The 26011-nt window shown below is 40.6% G+C and overlaps 1 protein-coding gene across 3 annotated transcripts in view; it reads left to right on the top strand.

The window, feature by feature from the left end:
- Window positions 1-26011, top strand: part of Pclo (piccolo presynaptic cytomatrix protein) — a 270157-nt gene that overhangs the window by 115258 nt on the left and 128888 nt on the right. For all 3 annotated transcript variants that reach the window (XM_075956228.1, XM_075956227.1, XM_075956229.1), the window contains exons 4-5: window positions 13345-14070; window positions 20857-25903. In XM_075956228.1, the coding sequence (XP_075812343.1) occupies window positions 13345-14070; window positions 20857-25903 (5773 nt within the window). The remainder of the gene's footprint in view (window positions 1-13344; window positions 14071-20856; window positions 25904-26011) is intronic.

Here is a 26011-nt window from a genome sequence, read left to right on the forward strand (position 1 = left end):
ATGCCCACTGGAGCAATAGGAACAGAAATGTTAATGGGAATAACCAATTACTTTTTGTTTGTATTTAAGGCCCACATCACAAGAGAGAACCAATATCTGATAGCATTATTGGGGCCAAGAACCTGTGGCTAGCGAACTCATAGATTCTAAGGTGGAGTCTACTATCACTATAATAAATGGACATAGCATTAAACTGTCCCCTGAGTTGTTAACTCTCAACTAGAAATCAGTTAATAGAGACAATCAATAAAGTTGCAGAAATTAAAAAGTGGACACGATGCTTAGCTGGCATTAAATGGGAAAAGTTGGAGGAGGAAGAATCGATACTATTAGAATACATCCCACTTACTCCTCTCATTGTAGAAGAGAAAGCAGAAAGACCATGAGGACCAGAGTTAGTGAATGACTACAGCCCCACACAGTATTTTCTGGACACAATGAGGCAGCTACATATGTGAACTCACAGCACTTGAGAATATGAACAAGTCCTGTGCAAGTTCAAACTTGACAAGAATCCTAACTTGATGGGGAGAAATGGGCACCAAAGCCAGTCCTTAACTAGGAGTTGATAACTACAAGAAGAGAAACAGTCAGTTTTTTCTAAGTAAGGCCCCTGGTGGGTTACCAGTGCTCTATTGAGTAGCTTCAAATCAATGAGTTATGGGCAAAATAAATTGGGCCTGGTACCTTGCTCAGCCTAGATATAGTATGGAAGGCCATGGAGCTTCCTTAAAGCAATCTGCTAGACTTTGTTGACTCCCCATGGGAAGTCTTACCCTCTCTGGGGAGTGGATGGGAGGGTATAAGGGGGAGGTGGAGGGAGCAAGAGGAAGGGAGGGAGTGGGAACTGGGATTGGTATGTAAAATGAGAAAGGATAGGTTTCTTAAAAAAATAAAATAAAATGAAAAATACAAAGAAAGAAACAAAGAAAGAAAGAAAAGAAAAGCAGGATGCTAAGCTAGGTGGATATTAAATGGGTGTGAATTTAAGAAAAGTTGGGGGAAGAATGATAAATATGATTAGAATACTTTTATACAATTCTCCAAGAATTAAAATATTTTTAAATTATAAAAAAAAGAAAAATGAAAATGTTAAAAACTCAAAACTAAGACTCACATGTAAGAGAAAGTCTGCTGTCTGTATGGCTGAGGCTGGATTACCTCACAACATACTATCTTCTAGTTCCACCCACTTCCATAGAAATTTCATTTTTATAGCTTAAATAAAGTCACTATGTGGATAAATCACGTGTTTGTTATCTATTCGTATGTTAATAGATATCTAGGCTGATTCTGCTCCCTTGCCATTGTGAGGAAAGCAAGAATAAACAAGCATCTCTAGTGGGATGTAGTCTATTGAGAGTATATTCAGGAGTGGGAAAGCTGGGTCATAGGAAATATCTAATTTTAGTTGTGTGAGAACTTCCCCAGCAGTTTTTAAGTGGCCGTATCAGTTTACATTCCCACCAGCACTGGATAAGGACTCCTCCTTCCTCCTATTCACCAGCCTTCATTGTCCTTTCATCTCAAGGGCAGCCACGCTGGCAGGTGAGATGGACCTTTGAACTAGTTTGAGCATTTCTCAGGCTGCTAAATATTTGAACCCTTATTAAAATACTGATTTTGATTAGCATTTCTCAGGTTGCTAATATTCTGACCCTTATTAAAATACATTTTAACATTTGTGGGTTTTTTTCCTTTTGAGAACTATCTGTTCAGTTTAATCAGACCATTCTTTGGTGGACATATTTTTGTGTGTTTCTGTTTAATTTTTGTAATGCTATACCTATTTTAGAGAATAACCAATATCTGAAGTATAGTTGGAAAAGGTTTGTCTCCCTGTCTATAGGCTTTCTCTCTGTTCTACTAACAGTTTGGTTTCCTATGCAGAAGTCTTAAATCTACATAGTCCCATTAAATCTTGAGCCTATTTCCGGGGCTATTGTGGTTATTCAGAAAGGTTTTGCCCATCCCTGTGTCCTGAATTATTTTCTGTATGTTTTCCCCTAATTGTTTTAGCATGTTGGCTTTTAAAATAAAAGCTTGCTCCGTTCAAACTGAGGTAAGCACAGGGTGTGGGTCTTCTTCCATGCAGAAGCATTGACTGAGAGCAAAATCCCAGTATTGAGAATGCTGCTTCAGTCACTGGTCCTCTTTCACGAACACCTTCATCCTTGTTAGGACACATTCCTTTGCCAACTTTCCTCTCTCCCTAGTGTTTACACTTCTGTCTCACTGTGCCACCTCAGTTGTTCCATTTTTTTCTGCGATGTCAACCCATCTTCGCATGAGTTAACAACTCTATTGTCCTTTCTGAGAGTCTTCCACTGTTATCATAAGCCTTGTTTTCATATTTTCTACTAGACTATGGGGACATTTGCTAAACAACTATGATTTCAATGCCTGTGTTAGCATAGTCCCATGCAGTGTCTCCGAAAATGTATTACGATGCTGAATTGATTGAATGAGTTATTCAGTATGGTAGCTCAGTCGCTTCTCCACGGTAAATAAATAGTTTCTCAGTAGTTTCTAGGTATTCCTTGATATGTACAAAGCATAGAAACATAGAAAACATGTTTATTTCCTCTTTATAACTTAACTTTGTTTTGCCATTTTAAAAGCTAGAAAAGCAAGCATGTGCAGATTTTTGAACATCATTGTAGGAAATATAATTTCTAATCCTTTAATACTTTATAGGGAAAGATGATACCCATGAATAGATTTCTATTCCAGATCCAGTGTTCACTGGATTCTTCTGCTGCTGTCCTCATCATCTACAAAAGTTTGCAGCCTCTGAGGCTGGGGAGATGGTTCAGTTGGTAAAGTACCTGAGGTGCAAGCAACAGGACCAACATTTTATCTTTAGAACCTACATTAAAAAGCCCAGTTTGGTGGCACATGGCTGTGATCCCAGCTCTGGGGAGGAAGAGATGAGTGAATTTAAGAGCTCCCTGGCCAGCCAGCCACACCCAGTTGGAGAGTCTCAATCCTGTGAGAGACCCTGTCTCCAAAACCAACAGGAGCAGTGTCATAAGAATGATTCTAATGATATTTGAGGTTTGTTCTTAGCATCCACATACATGCAAACTTTCACACACACACACACATACACGGTGCGGTGGGGGGGGAAGGGAGGGAAGGAGAGAGAGAAGAGAGAGATATTGGATCATGAAACTAGAATTCTGAGATTCTTTTTGAACAGTGTTTGAGTAACTTCCAGTTATCAAAATAAGGATGGAGCAATGTAACATGCATCATAACTCATTCTAGAAATTTAATCAAGACTAAAGCAATAATCAGTTTTACTGTCTACTTGAGAAAAATAAAAATAAGTATTACAGGAGAAGGGAAGAAGTTAAATGTTAAGAAGGAAATTATTAGCTGAGCACTCAGCTCATGTGTCTAAAAAATTACATCGGGGCTACGTGTGGTAGCACATGCCTGTAATCCCAGACAGCACTCTGGAGGTAGAGGCAGGTGAATCTCTGAGACTGAGACCAGCCTGATCTTCATCATGGATTTCAAATCAGCTAGGATACATAATGAGACCTTGTCAAAAGAAAGGGAAAGAGAAGAAGAAAAAATAAGAAATCTGCCTCTTTTTTTTTTTTTTGATATCTTACTTAGCCTCATTGCAAGCAATATTGCCAGTTCGTATCTGTGAAATTTTCATTTTTCCTTCACTCAAGCATAGAAAAACTGGCACTTCCTCCCACTCTTATTAATAATTCTGCACAGTATGTCTGGCTGGTTTCTTCGGACCAGAGGGAGATATTAAGAGCCTGCTCTTTGCTCTCTTCATTTGTATGAAAGAATTGTAGGAATTTCATGACTAATCCTGATTTAAATATCTTCGTTTCCTTTAAAACTGACTCTAGAGATGCGCCCATATCTCTGCATCCTGTCTGTTTCTCCCACTGGATACTTAACAGGATATAGTTTCTAGTTTCCATGTGTCAGCTTCTGCATTTGTATAATGAACATAATTATAGGAACTCCTTAGATGGGGTGAGAATTTAATGAGATGAAGAATATCCGCGGGATCCTTTAATCCAACATATTCCACCCTCTCTCTCTCTTGAATCTGTTCCTTCTCTATTTTAAATCACCATATTCCTTGTAAATCGGGACAGGCTTTTTTGTTGTTGTTTTCGCAATGTTAATTCCACCATTCAGTTTCTGCCGCTGCTTCTCTTGTCGTCTACACAAGCCTGCAACTGTGTCAAGCACCGCTGTCCCTTCAGGGGACCCTCGTCCTCTTCAATGGAAGCAGACAAAGGAGGAAGTTATACACACCAGAAACCAGATTCGTCTTAAAAATAGGAGCTCTGCTTTCTTTCTGTTTTTGATCCTAGCCCAACGTACGTACTCACAGGCTCAGACAGCAGTGATGATTTTTAGCATACAGTTTTTAGCAGATTCTTTCAAAATTACATATAATCATGCCACTTTATGACTTAAATCTCCCTTTGACTTAGCCGATCATTTAAGGTAGGGAGACTTCAACTGACTCCCTCTATATAACATGTTTGCCCCCATCTCCCTGAGAATTCGGGGCAACAAGTCTTTCTGCCCAAATCATTCCTGGTAGTTGTGTCAGTAGAACAAGCCAATGACATACATCCCAAGTATTTCTGGCTTGACTGTCCTGTCTGTCTGTACCTTCTCTTCTTCCCAACTCATTCAGTGTCTTCTGTCTTCACCTCGCAGGAAATCCTTATTGAGTCAGTGGCTCAAGGGTTTTCATTATAAACTTACTCCTTATGCCCAGCATACATTTTATAGATCATTGGAAAAACTTTGTGAAAAGCCCCCACTTTCCAGTCATCTCTTCTGGTACTCTCCTCCTTCACACATCCCTAAACTTGATCCTTCAAGTTCCCATCCCCACATGCCCCCAGTCCTCCCAGGAGATGGCTCCTATTTCTCCTTCCCAGAGAGATCCATGCAGCCCCTTGTGCCCTCCTTGTTACCTAGCTTCTCTGGATCTGTGGTTATAATATGGTTATCCTTTACTTTACAGCTAATATCCACTTGTAAGCGAGTACATACTGTGTTTGTCTTTCTCGAGATGTTTTTTTTTTTCTATTTCCATTCATTTGCCTGTAAATTTCATGATATCATTGTTTTTAATAGCTGAGTAGTACTCCATTGTGCAAATATTCCACATTTCTTTGTCCATTCTTCAGTTGAGGAACATATAGGTTGTTTCCAGGTTCTGACTATTAAAAATGAAACTTGTGTTTTATGACTATTATTATTATTAAAATTTCCACCTCCTCCCCTCATCTGATTTCCCTCCCCCATCCCACCACTTCTCCTCCCCCTCCTCTCCAGTCCTAAGAGCAGTCAGGGTTCCCTCACATCATACTATCTTCTAATTCTACCCACCTTCATATAAATTTCATTTTTATAGATTAATAAAATGTCACTATGTAGATATGCCACGTTTTTGTTATCTATTCATATGTTAATCGATATCTAGGCTGATTCTGCTCCCTTGCCATTGTGAGGAAAGCAAGAATAAACAAGCATCTCTAGTGGGATGTAGTCTATTGAGAGTATATTCAGGAGTGGGAAAGCTGGGCTATAAGAAATATCTAATTTTAGTTGTGTGTGAACTTCCTCATCAGTTTTTAGATGGCTGTATCAGTTTACATTCCCACCAGCACTGGATAAGGATTTCTCCTTCCTCCTATTCACCAGCATTCATTGTCATTTCATCCTATTCCCCAAGGATGCTCAATCATATCACAAGGATACTTGCTCAGCTATGTTCACGGATAGAGACACAGACACACATTGGAGCACTGGATTGAGCTCCCAAGGTCCAAAAGAGGAGCAGAAGGAGGGAGAACAAGAGCAAGGAAGTCAGGACCATGAGGGGTGCACCCACCCACTGAGACATTGGGACTGATCTAATGGGAGCTCACCAAGGCCAGCTGAACTGGGACTGATGGAGCATGTGATCAAACTGGACTCTCTGAGCGTGGAGGACAATGAGTGCTGACTGAGAAGCCAAGGACAATGGCACTGGGTTTTGATCCTACTGCATGTACTGGCTTTGTGGGAGCCTAGTCTGTTTGGATGCTCACCTTCCTAGACCTGGATGGAGCAGGGAGGACCTTGGTCTTCACATAGGGCAGGGGATAGTGTGGGATTTTTCCATCTTCTTTATGTAGGCATTTAGTGCTATGAAATTTCCTATTAACACTGCTTTCATTGTGTCCTATAAACTTGGGTATGTTGTGTGGTCATTTTCATTGAATTTTAGGAAGTCTTTAATTTCTCCCTTTATTTCTTCCTTGACCCATTGATGATTCAGGTGAGCATTGTTTAATTTCCATGTATTAGTGGGCTTTCTGGAATTAGTGTTGCTGTTGAATTCTAGTTTTAAGCCATGGTGATCTGATAAGATAATGGAGTTATTCCAAATTTTTGTGTCTGTTGAAGTTTGTTTTGTTACCGAGTGTGTGGTCAGTTTTTGAGAAGGTTTCATGAGGTGCTGAGAAGAAGGTATGTTCTTTTATGTTTGGATGGAATATTCTATAGATGTCTATTAAGTCCATTTGAGTCATATCATCAAATGTATTTTCTGTGCTTTTGAGTTGAATTTCTCCTTCTTGAATACTCATTATTCTTAGGTTTTGTCTTTTCATGGTATCCCAAATTTCTTGGATATTTTGTTTTAAGCTTTTGTTAGATTTAATGTTTGCTTTGACTGTCATGTTGCTCTTTGTGGTGTTACCTTTGTTCTTACCTTATCTACCCATCTTTTCTTCTAATTGATGTGGTTGGGGCTGTCTGTGACTCTGGGGATCAATTTTCCAGACACCAGTGGATCCAAGGCTCAGAGGGCTGAACTGTGCAGTCAGTGCCACAGTTCCAGTTACTCCATCGGTCACTCCATGTTTCTGGAGATCGCTCAGTGCTACCGGGGTTTGCTCTGCTCCCGTGGAGTTCAATGTCTCAGGTCTGCTCTGGCCTAGATTGCTGGCTCAGTTCTGCTCCTGTGGAGTTTGACTGTCCCAGGCCTGCTCCAGCCCTGGTTGCTGGCTCAATCCTGCTCCTGTGTAGTTTTTCTCTGAAATTGTTCTTATAGTTTTGGAAAATGCATATACATTATGATAGGAAATTAAACAGAAAAGGAATCTGACTTAAGTCAAGAAATCCTAACACTAAAATTATCAACAAAATGTATGAAATTATATTCTCAGTATCTTTAAATCTCTGATTATAATATACATAATATGATGTGAGTATTATAAAATTATATATATATATATAAAATTTAGTTAGCATCTGGCTCTTTATGCAACTATTGTTCACAAATTTTGTATGTGTGGAAATGTGCATTTTATACTCCTAAAGAAAGAAGCAGAGCGGCCTTGCTTGAGTGCACAGCAATGCAGCACTGCAGATGTGCACACACATGAGAGCGGTGGGGACATAGGCATGACCTCCGATCTGCTTGGACCTGGGACCTTAGAACTTCAGTTCCCCTTAGTCTACTGGGTTTTATTATTGATCCCTATCCTTTCCATTTATTTAGCCATGTTACTGTAACTTAGCAAAGCATCTGTTTCTCATTATGCAGTCTTACATATGCATGCATGTCTATTTTGCATTGCATTTTTATATAATTTACTTTCTATATATGAACAAATGAGAAAGAACACATTTTTCAATTTTGGTTATGAGTTATTCCTTTTTAGCTGTCATAAAAAGTCCAGAAATATGATGGAAACTCTATATTCTAATTTTTAAAAAATTAGTAATAAGTGGACTTTAAACATATTTCTCATTCATTTTTAAGAGAGGTAGAGTAAGAATAAAAATCTCATTTTGAAACGGTGTTTTGTGTGTCCCATGCTGATTTTTAATTCATTATTTAGCATAAACAGTGCTTGAATTCTGGTCCTCTTGCTATCAGCTCTTGAGTGCTAAGATGACAGACTTACAATAGCATGCCTAGTTCAATTTGCATTCTTGTAAATGGTAATCACATGATCAAATATTGCTAGCATCTTAATTTTATGGTCTGGACAACTGATTGTATAATCTAGAAAATGTATGTCATATAATCTTTCAATTGTATTTTTTCTCTTTTACAATTAACAAAAACACTACATTCATAGTAAAAGTAACAATTTTAGAATGTCAAATTACATTTAAGAATACAGGGTCCTGAGATACATAAAATATTATGTAGCTAAGATAGTAGGAAGTACTGATAGAGATTGCAAGTCTCAGAAAACATTGTTCCCAGACTTTCGGATCAATTAATAAAAGAAAGCTTATTTCTAGAGCTGAAGAGATGGCTCAGTGCTTATGAACACTTGCTGCTCTTCTTGAGAACCTGAGTTCAGGATCCAGCACCCATATCAAGCAGCTCACATCTGGCAGTAACTCCAACTCTGAGGATTCAATGACCTTTTGACCTCTGCTGGCCTCCTTGGGCAACTGCACTCACATGTGCACATGATGCACCCCCCCCACACACACACACAATACTTAATATGTGAAAATATTCAAAAAGTGTGATTTAGAAATAGATTACTATGATTATAATTATTTTTCCTAAATAATATTTGATATGTTATGAACATCTACAAGCCATCAAAAATGTTAACTTATCGCTTAGTATTGCTTAACTCTTTTATTGTTTAACTGAAAGTTGCACAAGGCTCAGAATGATGTTTTAGTCACTACTCTGTCAGTGGAGATAAGGCTATCACCGTCTCTGGTTCAGTGATTCTCTTGAAGGAAAGAATGTTAGTTTCCAAACAAGTTCAATTGGTTTTTTAATGAAAATCAATACTAAATTTTATTTACATGATTTCTCAGAGACAAATATGTATGCTTGTGAATGTAATTTTGAGCATCATTTAAATTTATAGGTAAATCTTCAGCCTACTTCAGGTCTCATATTCAGCCTTTAAAGAAGACACTTAGAATAACAAACAGTCAGCCCTGAATTCTGAGATTTAACTTGATATTATTGTTGCTATAGTTACAGCTGAAATCTTACATAAAACAAATTACTTATTGATGGGAAATGCTGAGCAGCTCTGCAGAATCCCTTTTCTGTTTCTTTTTTTTTTATTGCTTTCATTTCCTAGTCCCCTCTTAAGATTAATGGATTTTCGTATTATTGTTCTGTTTTGAACAAGCTTTGATGACTTGATGTTAAAGTAAATACATTTTACTAACATATTCTAGCTGACAGTTGAATGTGCTTGAATATACTGTGATCATCATAGTTATTTTTACATGCTTCTTCCTTATTAGAATTTTCCCTATCTGGAGATACATTTTTATATTCTAATAAGTGATAATAAAGAAGGAAATAAGAATGTGATTATTTTTATAATATGAAGGTTTCTGGCTTTGTTATCTTTAATCATAGCATAGATGAAAATCTTTTCTTGTAGGTTGTTCCATTAAAGGATACTAACAAGAGTATCCTCAAAATAAAACATTAAAATCTGCAAAATGTATAAAAAAATTGTCTTAGTTAAGGTTTTTATTGTTGTGAAGAGACACCACGACCACTGCAACTCTAATAAAAAAAAACATTTAATTGGGGTGGTTTACAGGTTCCAAGGTTTATTGCATCATCAGGGTGGGACATGGGAGAGTGCAGGCAGACATGGTGCTGAAGAAGTAGCCAAGAGTACTGCATCTTACAGACAACAGGAAGTGATCTAAAACACTTGGCGGTATCTTGAATGTAGGAGACCTCAGTTCCACCAAGAAAGTCAGACCGCCTAATAGTGCCAGTCCCTTTGGGGACATTTCCCTTCAAACTACCAGCTACCACTCACTGACCACCCCCAAAGACTTTCAGCCATATTATGGTTCAAAACTGCATTTAGTTCCACTTCAGAAGTCCTCATAATATATAACAGTCTGTAACTTGTTGCAAAGTCCAAAATCTCTTCTGAGACTTATAGCAGTCTCTTAACTATAAATTCCTCTATAAAAGCAAAAGCAAAAATAAAATCACAGATTTCCAACATATAATGACACAAAATATACATTACCATTTCAAAATGTATGGAAGGGAGCATAGTGAGGAAATACTGAACCAAAATAAGACCAAAAAGCAGCTGGGCAAACTCCAAACCCTGAATTCCCATGTCTGATGTCAAAATGCTCTTCAGATCTCCAACTCCTTTCAGCTTTGTTGACAACATACTTCTTTCTCTTTGGCTGGTTCCATTCCCCGCTAGCAGCTTTCCTTGGCGGCAATTCTATGACTCTGGCATTGCCAACATCTTGGGGTTCTCTAGGCAATCCATGCTTAGGTTCACAGCTTTAGCAGTGGCCTCTCTCCATTCAAGAATGCCGCTGACACATTCCTGACCTCAGGGGCTTTTCTTAGTCTCTCTCTTAAGAGAAACGAACAAACCAAGAGTCAAATTTGTATCAGCAAACAACTACTGAGGATGGGGCCTGCCCCACAGTGTGGTTGATACACACAGTGTCACCCCTTTGAAGTAACTTCTCCCCATGTTTATCCATCATGAACACCTTCTTGGGCAGGGTTAGGAATTTATACTTACTTCCTCTCTTCTATGCTAGGATTTTTCTGGCTTGAGTTGCAGGTCTTGTGATTGTTTTCATAGTCTATGTAAATTCCTAGGTGTATCTGCCCTGTTGTGTCTTGAAAATGCTGTCTCCTTGAGGCCATCCATCCCTATGGCTCTTACAGTCTTTCCACACCTTCTTCTCTACAGATCTCTGAGCCCTGGCTTCAGAAGTGTGATATGGATACCATATATAGGACCGGGCATTTCAAAGTCCTTATTCTCTGCACATTGTCCATTTGTGGCTTTCAGTGTTAGTTACTATACGAAGAAGCTTCTCTGATGAGGGTGGAGAAGTGCATATAGAAGTTCTCCATAGGCATAGCAATATGCCATCAAGAGACAGTTTCTTGTATGTTGTCTTAGCATAATAATAATAATAATAGAGTTCCCCCTAGAACTCATGACTTAGCTAGCCTCAGGATCTCAGCCTTGCTGAGTGTCTGATATAGAATTCAACTTGTGGAGTGTGACAAATCCAACCAAATGTTCCCACCACGTTTGTTCTGCATTTGCACCGATTCATCTTGCAGACAGGGGGCTCTTGCAGGTTTCAGGGTTTGTAGCTGCGTGTTATCTCTGAGAGCTGTTCTACCAAGTGTTCACCCGGGATACTGTGGTATAGCCACTACCGCTTCATAAGTTTACCAAACATGCAATAAACTGGAGAAATGAAGTGTTTTATTTGCCATAACAGCTTAAATGGATTCACTAAAGTTGAGCTTCTTACCTAAATTTCAAGAAGGTATGAGAATATTGAGTATACCAAAGTTCTTCGGTTTCTCAACAGATTTCTCCCTTTAAAAACAGCCATGTGTTCTCTGGTACTTACCATATACCCAATGTATGACAACTAAGTAAGAATAATTTCACAAAAAAAAAATAAATCAGAATTTTATAGTGGACAAAATGCTTGAAACCTGTATTCCTGTTAGATTAAAAGTCCCCAGCTTATCCACACTGGGACATGTCCTGATGAGAATGCTTCATACACACCTGTGCTTGTGATTTTTAGACTCCTTATATCAAAACAGCCCTGTGAGACTGCTATTTTTGTCTGTTTTGGGGGTTTTTTTTTGAAACATCAAGTTCAAAATATGAATAATGATGGTATCTTCAGATGGGCTTCAATTAAGTAATGACTTCTGAGCCGCAGCACAGATCAAGACCGGTGCTCTGGAGGTTTTCTCTTTTACTCAGCCCTGTCTGACAAGTGACCAAGTCACTTTCTTTCCCATGACTCGTGAAGCAGATTGTTACATAACACTGTAGTTCACACCAGAGATGCTTTCGCGGGAATTTAAGAAAGGATTGATATTGAGGGGCCATACACACCAACAGCAAAGGCGTCCACATGCATCCTACTGTTTTAAGTCAGGGCTTTCTGAAAGGAAGGGTTGTCTTTTTATCTTTGTACTTTAGAGGAGAAACTAAGGATCTATAACCCCTAACAGATTACAAAATAGTCAAATAGATTAAGCACCATTTATAACGTCTATAAAGAATAGAAAAATAAAAAGGGGGAACAAATGAGACTTTTCTCTGATAGTATTCCACTGAATCACTGCAGTAAGTGATTTTTCTGCAAGGGATTTAAGCCGAGCACCTGGAGAGAGCATCCAGGATGAAAAGCAATTTGAAACTGAATTTATCCAGAGACAATGACACATAAGACAGCAGGCAGACTTATTTATAGGACCCTCCCACCTTGTTCCTTGCATAACAAATACACATTATATGCTAATGATTAGAAAGAAGCAACATGTACAGCCTTTGTCTTTTATATGAAAATACATATAATGGAAGACAAAATACAAAACACAAAAGTCAAGGATAATGTCTGCCCCGAACCTTGCATCTGCCTCCCGTGTGATTGTTTTGCCTTGTGCTCTTTTCAGAAAGTAGTTTTCATGACTTAGATTGCAAAAACAGTGAGCTGGATGGTTCTCAAAGTGGTGGGTCCTCTTTTCTTCTCTTGGTGCTCTGCTAAAATAGCCCTCAAGGAAACTGTAGTTGATCAGGGGATCTGCTGAAGAGTGTTCCAGTCTCCTGGCCCTTGAGAAGCAGTCCCAGAAGGAGGCATTTCAGTCAGAAAAACAAAATACTTTAAAAAAAAAAACAAACATGGCAAACAATTTGATCTATGACTCTATTCTGCTTAACTGGTGAATAATGTAACTAGTATTAAAAATGAAATCATTTTATTAATTAGAACGAAGATAGAGAATTACACATGAGTGACTCTGGAAAAGTCCATGCAACTTGGTGGGAATTTATTTGGTTGATACCAAGAGATAAAGAGTTGCTAAACTAAATTCAAATAATGTTTTTTTTAGTTTTAAACATATTATGTAATGTAATTGTATTTAAGCAAATTTATGATGGAAATGCTAAGTTTTAAGATACCTGGCTTAAAATAATATTTCTTTCAAATTTACAGGTTTCTTTCCTGTGCCAAACTCTAAATAAGTGTTTCTCTGGGTCCTCCTAAAGTTCATTCTTCTGCCCCTTGCTTTTTCCAAGTGGTGGTGGACATAGAAATTGGTAGTCGTTATAGATTTTGCCCATGTTTATATTTTAAATAATCTTCTTTACATTTTTTCCATGATGCTTTTTATGATTTAGAACGGAATAACTTTCCCTGGGCCTATCAACAATCAACCGAATAACTAGACATTTTCAGTTTTCATTTTGACTAATGCGCTGAAAGTCTGCTGTAATCCTAATCTGTTCATTGCTGTTCATTTTACAGATTCAAGAATGGCTTTGTTTAAATTGCCAGACGCAGAGAGCAATTTCAGGACAACTTGGAGATACAGGCAAAATGCCTCCTGTATCGTCAGGACCCAAGGCATCTCCTGTGCCTGTCCCTGCCGAACCACCGTCTCAGAAAACAGCGAGGGCCCCTGTAAAAGATAAAAAGAAGGAAACAGAAGTCAAAACTGAAACTGAAAAACTTATTCCAGAAAAAGAGACACCACTAATTGAGAAAACCCTTGCAACGGTCACCATAGATCAAAAACCAGAAGAGAGTAAAGTAGAGAAAGGCAAAATTTCGGCCTGGAAAGAAAAGAAATCACCCTCTGAAGAGGAAAAACCACTCCCCGAAGATAAAACGAGAAAGAAGCCACTTGACGAGAAGTCGGCACCTGCTGAAGAAAAACCACCCCTTGAAGGAAAGAAGCCAACCCCGGGAGATGAGGAATTACCCCCAGAAGTAAAGCCACTGGCCTTGGAGGGGGGAGAGAAACCTGAAATACTTAAAGCTCAAGCACAAATTCCTGAAGAGCCCACAGCAGGGGTGGCCGCCAAGGCAGTGGCAGGAGAGGGGCAGCCCGAGGCCAGGACTGAAGATCTGCCCAGGGACACACCTCAGACTTTGCCCAAGGAAGGAGGGAGGGAAAGCGGTGCGGAGAAACCGCCACCGGCGGAAGGCAGCGCCAAGTCTGACCTGGTGGGGCCTGGCAAAGACAAACCGGTAAGTTGTCTTTCCTACCATCGTAGCTTTGCGTGCGCGCAGTTCTCTAGGTTTGCTTAGGGCCTCAGCCGGTCACAGATAGGATGGATGTGAAAACCTTTAAACCGTGGATTACGTTTCAGAGAACTCTACTTTTTTTTTTTTTTTGGCACTTAAGTGAAAAGCAATGGCGTTTTGCCTTAGTCAACTTCCATAAAGCATAGAGACAAAATTCTCTAAATCATAGAGAACAATGAAAAGATTTCCTATAGCTCCATGTTAGTGTTTTAATTACACAATGGGAGTATAAGTCAGTTTTTCTCTGTACCTAAAATAATCTATTAAGATTTTGTAAGAGGCAAGTTGTTGTTTCTGTTGTTGCTTCGTTTTGATTTCCTTTTTGATAGATTTCTAATCTGCGGTCAGCCACAAAATTCATGGTTAAAAAAAAAGTTCATGGTTAAAATCCAGAGGGAAAGTAAATTTACATATTCTTAGTTATTCTAGATTTTTCTCATGATTTAGTGTCATTTTCTAATATGGAGGATTGGTTATTATCTGCATATAGTATAGAGTACTACGTACTTTGTATACTGTTCCTTTAGTTAAAAGTTTCAAGAATGACCCGTTTTAAGTAATATTTGCATAAGCAATTCTGCCATTTTAAAGGAACTCTGTTCTTTCAAAGTATATTCATTTTAATTAAAAGCCAATTTTATTATGTATATATGTGTGTGTATACATACATAAGAATTAAAATATAAGCTACTTAGAGGTCCACAAAATATCTTCTACCTAATTAAATAATTTAATTCATAGAGGACACTGATGATTCACAGAAAAATTACCTATTGTACATCTATTATAACCACAAGCAGAAATTACAATTGCCTAATTAGTTTGGGGGTCTGCTATTTTGTGTTCACCATGACACATGGCTGCTGACCCATCTCCACCATTTTCTTTCTCATTCTGATCATTTTTTGTGGGTCCCGCATTTGCCATTTTTTATCTTATTTTTCTTTGCCAGTCTCCAATTTTCCCCCTGGAGTTTCCTTCTTTTCTATACAGAGAAGTCACATGATTAACCCTTAAAATCACATGTGCATATGCGTCTCTAGTTTTGAGTTTCAGAACTGTGTTTTCGTGTATTTAAGTAGACAGTTTCCCTTTAGACCTCACTGTAAATTCAAGCTCAACATGTTTGACTAATTACTCATTTTTCTTTAGAACCCACCTCTCCTTTTGGCTTTCTGTAACGTGACACCATCATTTACTTGCCTCTTGTCTTGCAGACACTAATCTGAGGCCAGCTAGGTTTCACTTTCTAGGGACTTGGTCCTCCATACCATTACTGATCATGAGGACATCTCTACGTGATGCTTCCCTTGAGCTCCAGAGTTTGTTATTCTCATAATGGTTATAAATGCAGACTCCATCGGTTTTCCTGGCACATTTTGCTTACTCCTTGTGGGATCTCATTTAATCATTGTTTTACCTCGGTTTGCTGCTAGACAAATGCCTTAGCCATACAGGAAGGGTCAGTTCCCTAGTGATACACTTGTGAGTTCTTTGCATTGTAAGTTTTATTAGCACATGACCTGTGTGTGTGTATGTGTGTGTTTGTGTGTGTGTTATTGTTTTATCTGCCACTAGCCTACTATAGGAAAGGGTTTGGCTGACACAATATAAGTCATATTTCTTCTTTGTCAAACAATAAGTTTTAAATCGACAGTGAACAAATGAAGTGATTGCTTCACTATACTTTCTCTTACAGCAGAACTTCCAGTTTTACTTGAGGGTTTTGTAAACCGTGTTAACAAGCAACAGGAAATTAAAGAACACCAGTACTATCGGTCTATTTCCAAAATCAAACTAAAACTTTCTGTCTTGCATTTAAATGCTATCATAAACATTCTAATGTTTTGTTTTCCCACCTTGAGACATTTGCATAGTGGTCAGGCTGCCCGTACCCACAGTGTGTAGTCCTGGCTAAACAGATTAGCTAGGGTTTTTCACCCTGTGATATCTGTCTGCAATATAACTCCCCTGCAAGGCTCACCACCCTCTACCAGTGAGAAATCAAAACCACAAACACTTCAATGTGATTCTTATTTTCAATGTGTTTCTCCCCTCTGTAGCTGTCTGGACTTCTCTGTGTGTCTCTGCAATGTCAACACCGAAACCCCACCTGAGTTGCTGTCCTTTGGATGCCATCCCCTCCCCCCACGACTGAAAGTCAACCTCCCCTGCTGCAGAGCTCCCTATATTGACTCCTTTTTATATTGCCATTTAAAAATCCAAGGAATCCTCCTCATTTGCCTCTTACCACATTCAAGGTTCTTTTTATAAATCCCATTTCCTTCTATCTAACCTACACAAATATTGATAATGTAACCATCATGGTGGTTGTTTTAAAAAATAGGGAAATTGGATTTTATACTCCAAATACAAGTATACTTGGAGGAAAATAGCAGAATGAGGATTTTAGTGCGGTTCTGATTATAAAGCCTCGATTCACAGCCCCTACCTGTGAGGACTTTTCTCCTGTGACACTTCTGACTTAAGTTCTTTCCTTAGTATCCATTTCTCTTTCTAACTTTTGGCACACTCTTTTGGGCGATTTTCACAGCTTGTATATCTGCACTATTTTATATTCATTTATCAATTTGTAAGTTGTTTTAATATTGTGTTGTTTTTATTTCTTCATTGCTACATCATTCAGTTTCTTTATTCAAATTTCCAAACTGTGTTTATTAAGCAAAATTAAATGAATATATATTAAAATGAGAATCTACTTAAATATGATATATATTTAAAAATATACCTCTTTAAACTTTTCAGTTTCATATTTTTAAGTCATGTCACTATAATATTCTGTATTTTCACCTATATATCCACGCAGGAAACTTTCCGTCTTTGTTCCATATTCTCTACTGAGAACTGCTATCCTCCAGAAGGAAACTAGGGTTAGCGTAGATTTTAATGTGGGCTTTGATTTCTGTTAAAGTAGCTGAAGGGCCAACAGTCAAGCTATCTCTCAGCATAGAATGCAGTGCCTGCCTTGTTTGCGATTGGAGCGCTTTAGTTACTCATATTTCTGTCCGAGTTGATTGGGGGAGGGGGAGGGAAATGGGAGGTGGTGGCGGGGAAGAGACAGAAATCTTAAATAAATAAATAAATAAATAAATAAATAAATAAATAAATAAAAGTTACTCCTATTTGCCCTCCATCCTAACATAAACTTTCTATACAGGATTGAAGCTAGGCCCTGTGCTTGATCAGCTCATTTAAAATAAAGTCTAGAAAAACCAACCAAGCACTTACAGTTATTTGTCTTTGCACATTTTTATACGAATCCTAGAACTCAATTCCTAACGCTTCTATCTTCAGAAACTTTTGTTCTTCTCCAGTGTGGAGTGCCTCTGGCTTCAAGTCAAGTCTTGAGGAAAGAGCACAGACACGCTCGAAAGAACATATGTATTTTTGTGCATTTTCTCCCACGAGGCTCCCCACAAGGTCCAGTACAGTCAAGAGTTTTAGATGGCGCTGACTCGTGACTGCTTTCTCTCTGACGTGTCTGCTGTCCAGTAATGGCTATGGGAGGCTCTCGGGAAAGGGGATGCTCCAATCCCTACTATTTGTTAGTCCATTTAAAAACTGAAGCTTAGCCCCTGAAATTTTTGAGTGGTTTTTTTCAATACATAGATTAGCAAAGCTCAAGTAACTAAAACTCTATGCATGGAAATCATGCCGTATGCTATAGGGCAGTGTGATGGACTGCACGCTGCTCACTAGGAACAGACAGACAGCGTTCTCTTTAGGGGAATGAAAGTAACACTGCGATGTTAAAGCTGAGCCTGCAGCCTTACTGACTTTATCAAAGGTGATAAAACTTGCATACGGAAGTAATTTAACTGAAATGGTATTCTCATTTTAGAATTTCGGAAGTGATTCTATACAGTATTACGTGTTAAAAGTGAAACAGAAAATACAGATATCAATTTCCTGATGGTTCAAATGAAAAGGAGTGAATTTTTAAAAGTCCATAACAGTTTACATTTTAGATATTTTATAACATTATATATGTGTGTGTTCTACGTTATTCAAAAGTATGTTTGTTATAGTCTTATATATAAATATTAATTCACTAAATAGATTAATACTTTTCTTGAAATAAGTATACTGTTACAAATTTTTGAAGCACATGAGAAAAAGTCTCCAATCTTTTAGTCTGATGTAATGAGAAATTGGTGGTAAAATGGCCCACATTATGTTGCCTTCACATGAATCTTTTGACCATATTCTAGTCTGTGGTACTTCAAACACCCACTTTAAAGTTCAATAATTAGAGAAAACAGGATACGTCTTACAGACTGTAATCTACATCTAATTTCCCCTTGTTTATAAGTGTTATTAATGAAGCAGTGTCAAGGACCAGTTAGCTACAAGAAAGACAAATGGTTGCCAAGTCCTGATATGTCCAATTCCTTTTTAAAATGATTAATAGCAGTAATAAAGATTAATTTGTAGGTGCCTTTAATCATTGAAGCAAAGAACCTGATCACTGGGTGATCTGATGTTTCACAGCTAAACTATGTAGTTAATTAGAACACATTATTATGTGAGGTTATATAGACCTAAATCTAGTTAATGGGGTAAAAATGAACATTCCAAAGTGTACCCTGGTGAGCACGACTCTCCTTTGAACCTTCCAGTGAGGGGCATTAGAAACAACTAATTGATTCTCCATCGGTCACTCCTAGCATATTATCTACAGAATGAGCCTTTGCACACTTGCTACCGTTTAATACACAATAGAGAGAACAGCACAGAAGCAGCCTCACCAGACTTGGTGAGGGAAGCCCGTGAAGCGCGTGGGGCAGACAGGACCAGAAGGTCTGAGAAGGAAGAACATAGTGCAAAGGAGTGCAAGATGCGTAGGCACACGGGAAAGCCATACACCGGCAGGAGCAGAGAAAGGATTTTAATGTTTTGTGTTAGCACTTCATGAATTCCCTTTTGCTTTTCTTTGTTATGTTCTATGTAGTCTTAACCTTTTCTTTTATAAAGATGTCAGGGCGGACTTCAAAAATCTGTATTATAAACTATCAAAATTAACTTACGGAAGATCATATTTTGGCTGATTTTCCTCCATAACCGTGGTGTTTGCTGTGGATGATGGGAGGCAGCATTAACTAATGAAGTCATCCACTGAGACTCTCTTGTGCTTCCCATCCCTGCTCTGTGTCATCTTGTGGGACGCGGTGAGGTCGCGCTGTCCACTCAGGAAGACCGTGTATTAGCGGACTGCTCTGATGGCAGCCTGTTTGTTTTGTCTCCGTTGTTCTATAAGGAGAGAGAGGAAGAAGATGTGTGGGTGGAGAGGAGGCAGGAGGGACCTGGGAGGATTCCGAGTCAGAATTACTGTTGCTGTGTGATGAAACACCATGACCTAGAAACTTGGGGAGGGAAGGGTTTATTTCAGCTTACACTTCTAAGAACATTATCACTAAGGGAAGTCAGGACAGGAACTCACACAGGGCAGGAACCTAGAAGCAGGGGCTGATGCAGAGGCCATGGAGGGATCTGCTTACTGGTTTGCTTCCCCACGGCTTGCTCAGCCCAGGACCACTAGCTTAGGGATGGCACCACCCACAATGGGCTGGCCTTCCCCCATCAATCACGAGTAAAGCCTTACAGCTGGGTCTTATGGAGGCATTTCCTCAGTTGAGGCTCCCTCCTTTCAGATAACTCAAGCTTGTGTCAAGTTGAAATAAAGCTATTCAGCACAGAGGAGTTGGAAGAGGAAAATCCATAATCAAATATTTATGGAAAACTTTTCAATTAAAGAAAAAACACAACACACACAGGAGAGGAAAAGGGGGAGGGAGAAAGAAAGATTGCTTGCTGTATGATCATGACAAGAATCCATGTTCAGACTGCAGCACCCATGTAAGAAATAAGTGTGGCCTTGTACACCTGTAACATCAGTCCTGGGGTAGGGACTTGGGACAGGACAGACAGGGACAGGAAGATTTCTTGGGCTCACTGGTCATCTAGCATAGCCAAAAACAGCAAGCTCCAGGTCCAGTGAATGATCCTGTCTTAAGGGAACTAGACAAAGAATGATAGAACACCCAATGTTCTCCTCTGCCGTCCAAGCATGGCCAGACAAGAGACACATACACGCATGAGAGAAAGAGACAGAGACTGACCTTTGCTTTTAACCATTTGAACTCCATCACAAAATAAATGTACTGATACAGAGAATGTACTTGAAGGAAAGTGAAATTAAAATGTAAAGGGGCCTCGTGAAATTAATGAAAGAAAATCAAGCGAAATTGAGAATGAATATGTAATTTAAATTTAGTTTAAACGAAAACTAACCTAAGTTAGTGAATATCAACTGTTCTCAATTTTGTTCTCATACAAAGATTTTTTTTTTTTTGAAAATACCATCTTATGCCAGGTGGTGGTGGAAAACACATATAACCTCAGCACTCCAGAGGCAGAGGCAGAGGCAGAGGCAGAGGCAGAGGCAGAGGCAGGCAGGTCTTGGTGAGTTCGAGGCCAGCCTGGGGTATAAAGCAAGTTCCAGAATGGGTTCCAAAGCTACACAAAAAAACCCTGTGTCAGAAAACAACAACAACAATGATACCAAACAAACAAAAACTATCATCACATAGCTGGATTTTTCCATATTTATTCCTCAATTATTGATGGTTATTTAATAATAATGGTGAAGCCACGTGATTAGTTCAACTCTAATACATTTGCCTGTGATTTTTTTTTCCCCTCCACTAGGAAAAGGAAGAAGACAAGTCCGACACCTCCAGTTCTCAGCAGCCCAAGAGCCCACAAGGTCTGAGTGACACGGGCTACTCTTCTGATGGAATATCAGGTTCTCTTGGTGAAATCCCAAGTCTTATACCAAGCGATGACAAAGATTTGCTCAAAGGACTCAAAAAGGACTCTTTCTCACAAGAAAGCAGCCCTTCCAGCCCCTCGGACCTAGCGAAGCTGGAAAGCACAGTACTATCCATATTGGAAGCTCAGGCGAGTACACTGGGTGATAAATCAGAAAAGAAAGCACAGCCCCAGAAGGTTTCTCCTGAGCAGCCTCAGGACCAACAAAAGCCTCAGATCCAGTCTGAAATGCTGGATATTACTATTTCGGAAGAAGAGGTCAAAGAGGGCCAAGAAAAGAAAGAAAGTTCCAAAAGGGATAGCCAACAAGGCTTTCCTTCCAGGAAGGACCATAAAGAAAAGCCTGAGCTGGTTGATGACCTGAGTCCAAGAAGAGCATCCTATGATTCCGTGGAAGACAGCAGCGAAAGTGAAAACTCCCCTGTTGTACGTCGAAAGCGGAGAACCAGTGTTGGCTCCTCAAGCAGCGATGAGTATAAACAGGAAGACAGTCAAGGTTCTGGGGAAGAAGAGGACTTCATTCGAAAACAGATTCTCGAAATGAGTGCGGATGAGGATGCTTCTGGCTCTGAAGACGATGAGTTCATCAGGAGTCAGCTCAAAGAGATTGGCGGTCTTCCTGAGAGCCAGAAAAGGGAAGAAGCCAAAGTCAAAGGGAAAAGCACAGTGGGGAAGCACAGACGACTGACTCGCAAGAGTACCACTAGCTTTGATGATGACGCAGGGAGACGTCATTCCTGGCATGACGAGGACGACGAAACATTTGATGACAGTCCTGAGCTCAAATTCCGAGAAACTAAAAGTCAAGAGAGCGAAGAACTCGTCGTTGCTGGAGGCGGAGGGTTACGTCGTTTTAAGACGATCGAACTCAACAGCACGACAGCAGAAAAATACTCCGCGGAATCCTCTCAGAAAAAAACAACTTTGTATTTTGACGAAGAGCCAGAATTAGAAATGGAAAGCCTGACAGACTCACCTGAGGACAGATCTAGGGGAGAGGGGTCCTCTAGTCTCCATGCATCCAGCTTCACTCCTGGCACGTCCCCTACATCGGTGTCGTCACTTGATGAGGACAGCGACAGCAGCCCCAGCCACAAGAAAGGGGAAAGCAAACAGCAGCGCAAAGCGCGGCACCGAACACATGGCCCTCTCTTGCCCACCATCGAAGATTCTTCAGAGGAAGAAGAATTGAGAGAGGAAGAAGAATTGCTCAAAGAGCAAGAGAAGCAGAGGGAATTAGAGCAGCAACAAAGGAAGAGTTCTAGTAAGAAATCAAAGAAAGACAAAGATGAACTTCGAGCTCAGAGAAGGAGAGAAAGACCCAAGACGCCACCCAGTAATCTCTCTCCCATCGAGGATGCATCTCCCACAGAAGAACTGCGCCAGGCGGCAGAAATGGAGGAGCTCCATAGGTCCTCATGTTCTGAATACTCACCTAGCATAGAATCCGACCCAGAAGGATTTGAAATAAGCCCTGAGAAAATAATAGAAGTTCAGAAAGTTTATAAATTGCCAACAGCTGTGTCTTTGTACTCACCCACAGATGAGCAATCTGTGATGCAGAAAGAAGGTGTTCAGAAGGCCCTGAGGAGTGCCGAGGAGATGTATGAAGAAATGATGCATAAAACCCACAAATACAAGTCATTCCCAGCTGCAAATGAGCGAGACGAAGTGTTTGAAAAAGAGCCGCTGTATGGGGGCATGTTAATAGAGGACTACATTTATGAATCTTTAGTAGAGGACACATACAATGGATCTGTAGATGGCAGCCTGCTCACCAGGCAAGAAGAACAAAATGGATTTCTGCAGCAGAGAGGGAGAGAGCAAAAGATAAGACTCCCCGAACAGATTTATGATGATCCTATGCAGAAAATTACAGACCTCCAGAAAGAGTTTTATGAGTTAGAAAGCTTACATTCCATTGTGCCTCAAGAAGACATAGTTTCAAGCTCGTATATCATTCCAGAAAGCCACGAGATAGTGGACCTGGGCACCATGGTTACTTCTACCAGTGAGGAAAAGAAATTATTAGATGCTGACGCTGCCTATGAAGAACTTATGAGGCGGCAACAGATGCAGGTAACAGATGGATCCAGTCCTCTGCAGACCACCATCGGGGATGACATGACAGAGTCCACTATAGATTTTGACAGGGTGCAAGATGCATCTTTGACATCAAGCATCCTTTCTGGAGCATCTCTTACAGACTCAACCAGCAGCGCCACTCTCTCTATCCCAGATGTTAAGATAACCCAACATTTTTCAACAGAAGAACTTGAAGATGAATATGTAACTGATTATACCAGAGAAATTCAAGAAATAATTGCCCATGAGTCACTGATATTGACCTACTCCGAGCCTTCAGAAAGTGCTGCGTCTGTCCCCCCGTCTGACACACCTTCTCTTACGTCATCGATTTCTTCCGTCTGCACCACCGACAGCTCCTCACCCGTCGCTCCCCTGGACAGCGTAACCGCTGCTTATACAGAGCCAGCGGGAGGATTAACTAAATTTGAAGACTCTGAGGAGATTTCTTCCTCGACTTATTTTCCAGGCAGTGTCATAGACTACCCAGAAGACATAGGCGTGTCCTTAGATCGGACCATCATGCCTGAAAGTAGAATTGATGGAGAGCATGCTGGAATTTCCTTCTCTAGTATGGCCCCTTCTGTCACAGAAACTGTAGGACCTAAAGCTGACAGGCCACACGCTGACACTGTGTCCACGGACTTACCTACATCTGAAAAAGATACCATAAAAGGCAAGACAGAAACTGGGGATGGAATTATTCTAGAGGTTTTGGATGCTTACAAAGACAAAAGGGAAGAGTCCGAGGCTGAATTCTCAAAAATCAGCTTACCTGAAACTGGGTTGGTCCAAACACCTCCTTCCGTAATAGCCCCTCAGATGAAAGAACAGCCTGTATCTCCATATTCTGTATCTGGAAAGGTCTCCAGTCAGGAAAAGCCCACATATAGGTTACCATCAGCCGGTCCTCCTAAATCTCATCCATTTTTCCGAAGTTCTTCTTTGGACATATCAGCCCAGCCACCCCCTCCTCCCCCTCCACCTCCTCCTCCACCACCTCCTCCTCCCCCACCTCCACCATTGCCCCCAGCAACTTCACCTAAGCCAACTATTCATCCTAAAAAAAAGGTGGCCGCTCAAGCTCCAGTGACTCCAACAACTATCGCTACAACCCACGTTGATGTTGTTACTACAGTGGAGGTCACAGCTGCTCAGAGGAGTAATGGGCAACCTGCAACCAAAGTGTGTGCCGCCGCACCGCCTCCTGTCCCTCCGAAGCCTGCTTCAATTCCAACTGGACTTGTGTTTACACATCGGCCAGAACCGATCAAACCTCCAATTGCCCCCAAGCCAGTAGTTCCTCAGATTCCGGTCACTACACCAAAAACAACAGACACATGCCCCAAACCAACAGGTCTGTCTTTAACTTCAAGTATGTCCCTGAATTTAGTGACTTCAGCAGATTACAAACTGCCTTCCCCTACCTCTCCGCTTTCCCCACACTCCAATAAATCCTCACCAAGGTACTCTAAGTCTCTAATGGAGACCTACGTGGTTATCACACTACCCTCTGAACCTGGGACTCCAACAGATTCTTCTGCTCCCCAAGCCATTACCAGCTGGCCCTTGGGATCACCCCCAAAAGATCTAGTTTCCCTTGAAACAGTGTTTTCTGTAGTTCCTCCTATGACAACTACAGAAATTCCAAGTTCTTCACAGCCAGCCCTGTATGCACCAGGAGCTTTGGAGACATTTTCATCTGCCCCTGTTGTGACACCGTCTCTATTTCAAGGAGCTCCAACATCACTTACACAGTTCCTTCCAACAGAAGGATCAAAAACCCAGGTTTCTGCGACCGGAAGCACAGCCCCCAGCATCGCTCCCAGAAGTGTTTCCATACCCATTCCGCCAGAGCCTCTTGCTCTAGACAGGCGTCCGTACAAGGAAAATGGAAAGTTGCCACTTACTGGTAATGCCATTGATTTACGCACAATACCAAAAACAGAAGCTAAAGCAGCTGAAAAATGTATGGATCTTTCTGCCTCTGCAGCGGAGGTGAAAAGGCAGACCACGACAAATGAAGTTTATGGGCGACAAATTAGCGCCATCCAACCTTCTATCATAAATCTCAGCGCGGCTGCCTCTTTAATAACTCCAGTCGGCCTAGACTCCGAGACAGTGGCGGTTGTCACATGCGCCGATACTACAACTTACACAACAGTCACGGGAAGCCAAGTGAGCGGAGAGCGTGCGGGGGCAGCACCCCTCCAGCTTACCGTATCGAAACACACTGAGTCACCCTATAGGGTAGCAGGCGGCCAGACATTTCCCACCATCAGAGACGAAGCACCAATCAACTTATCGCTAGGTCCCTCCGCTCAGTCAGTGACGTTGGCGGTTACGAAGCCTGTCACTGTGCCCCCTGTCGGTGTTACCAATGGCTGGACTGACAGCATCGCATCTCAGGGGATCACAGACGGAGAAGCGGTAGATCTCAGCACATCCAAGTCTCATAGGACTGTTGTAACAATGGATGAGTCTACTTCCAATGTGGTGACCAAAATAATAGAAGACGACGAGAAGCCTGTTGATCTGACCGCGGGAAGAAGGGCTGTGTGCTGTGACATGGTTTATAAGTTGCCTTTTGGAAGGAGCTGCACAGCGCAGCAGCCCGCCACTACCCTTCCTGAAGACCGCTTCGGTTACAGGGACGATCACTATCAGTACGATAGATCAGGGCAGTACGGTTACAGAGGGGTTGGTGGAATGAAACCTTCCATGTCTGATACTAATTTGGCAGAAGCTGGACATTTTTTCTATAAAAGTAAGAATGCTTTTGATTATTCTGGAGGCGCTGATGCAGCAGTAGATCTAACTTCAGGGAGAGTATCTACAGGTCAGTATGATATAGCCATAGACGCTGCCTTGAAATGCCATTATGGTGTTCTGCATCTCGTTTCAGGATGAAAAAAATACCCCTACTCTGGTTTCCTTTACATTTTTG

The sequence above is a fragment of the Microtus pennsylvanicus genome, chromosome 22 (genome assembly GCF_037038515.1).
Source record: "Microtus pennsylvanicus isolate mMicPen1 chromosome 22, mMicPen1.hap1, whole genome shotgun sequence".
Lineage (NCBI taxonomy): Eukaryota > Metazoa > Chordata > Mammalia > Rodentia > Cricetidae > Microtus > Microtus pennsylvanicus.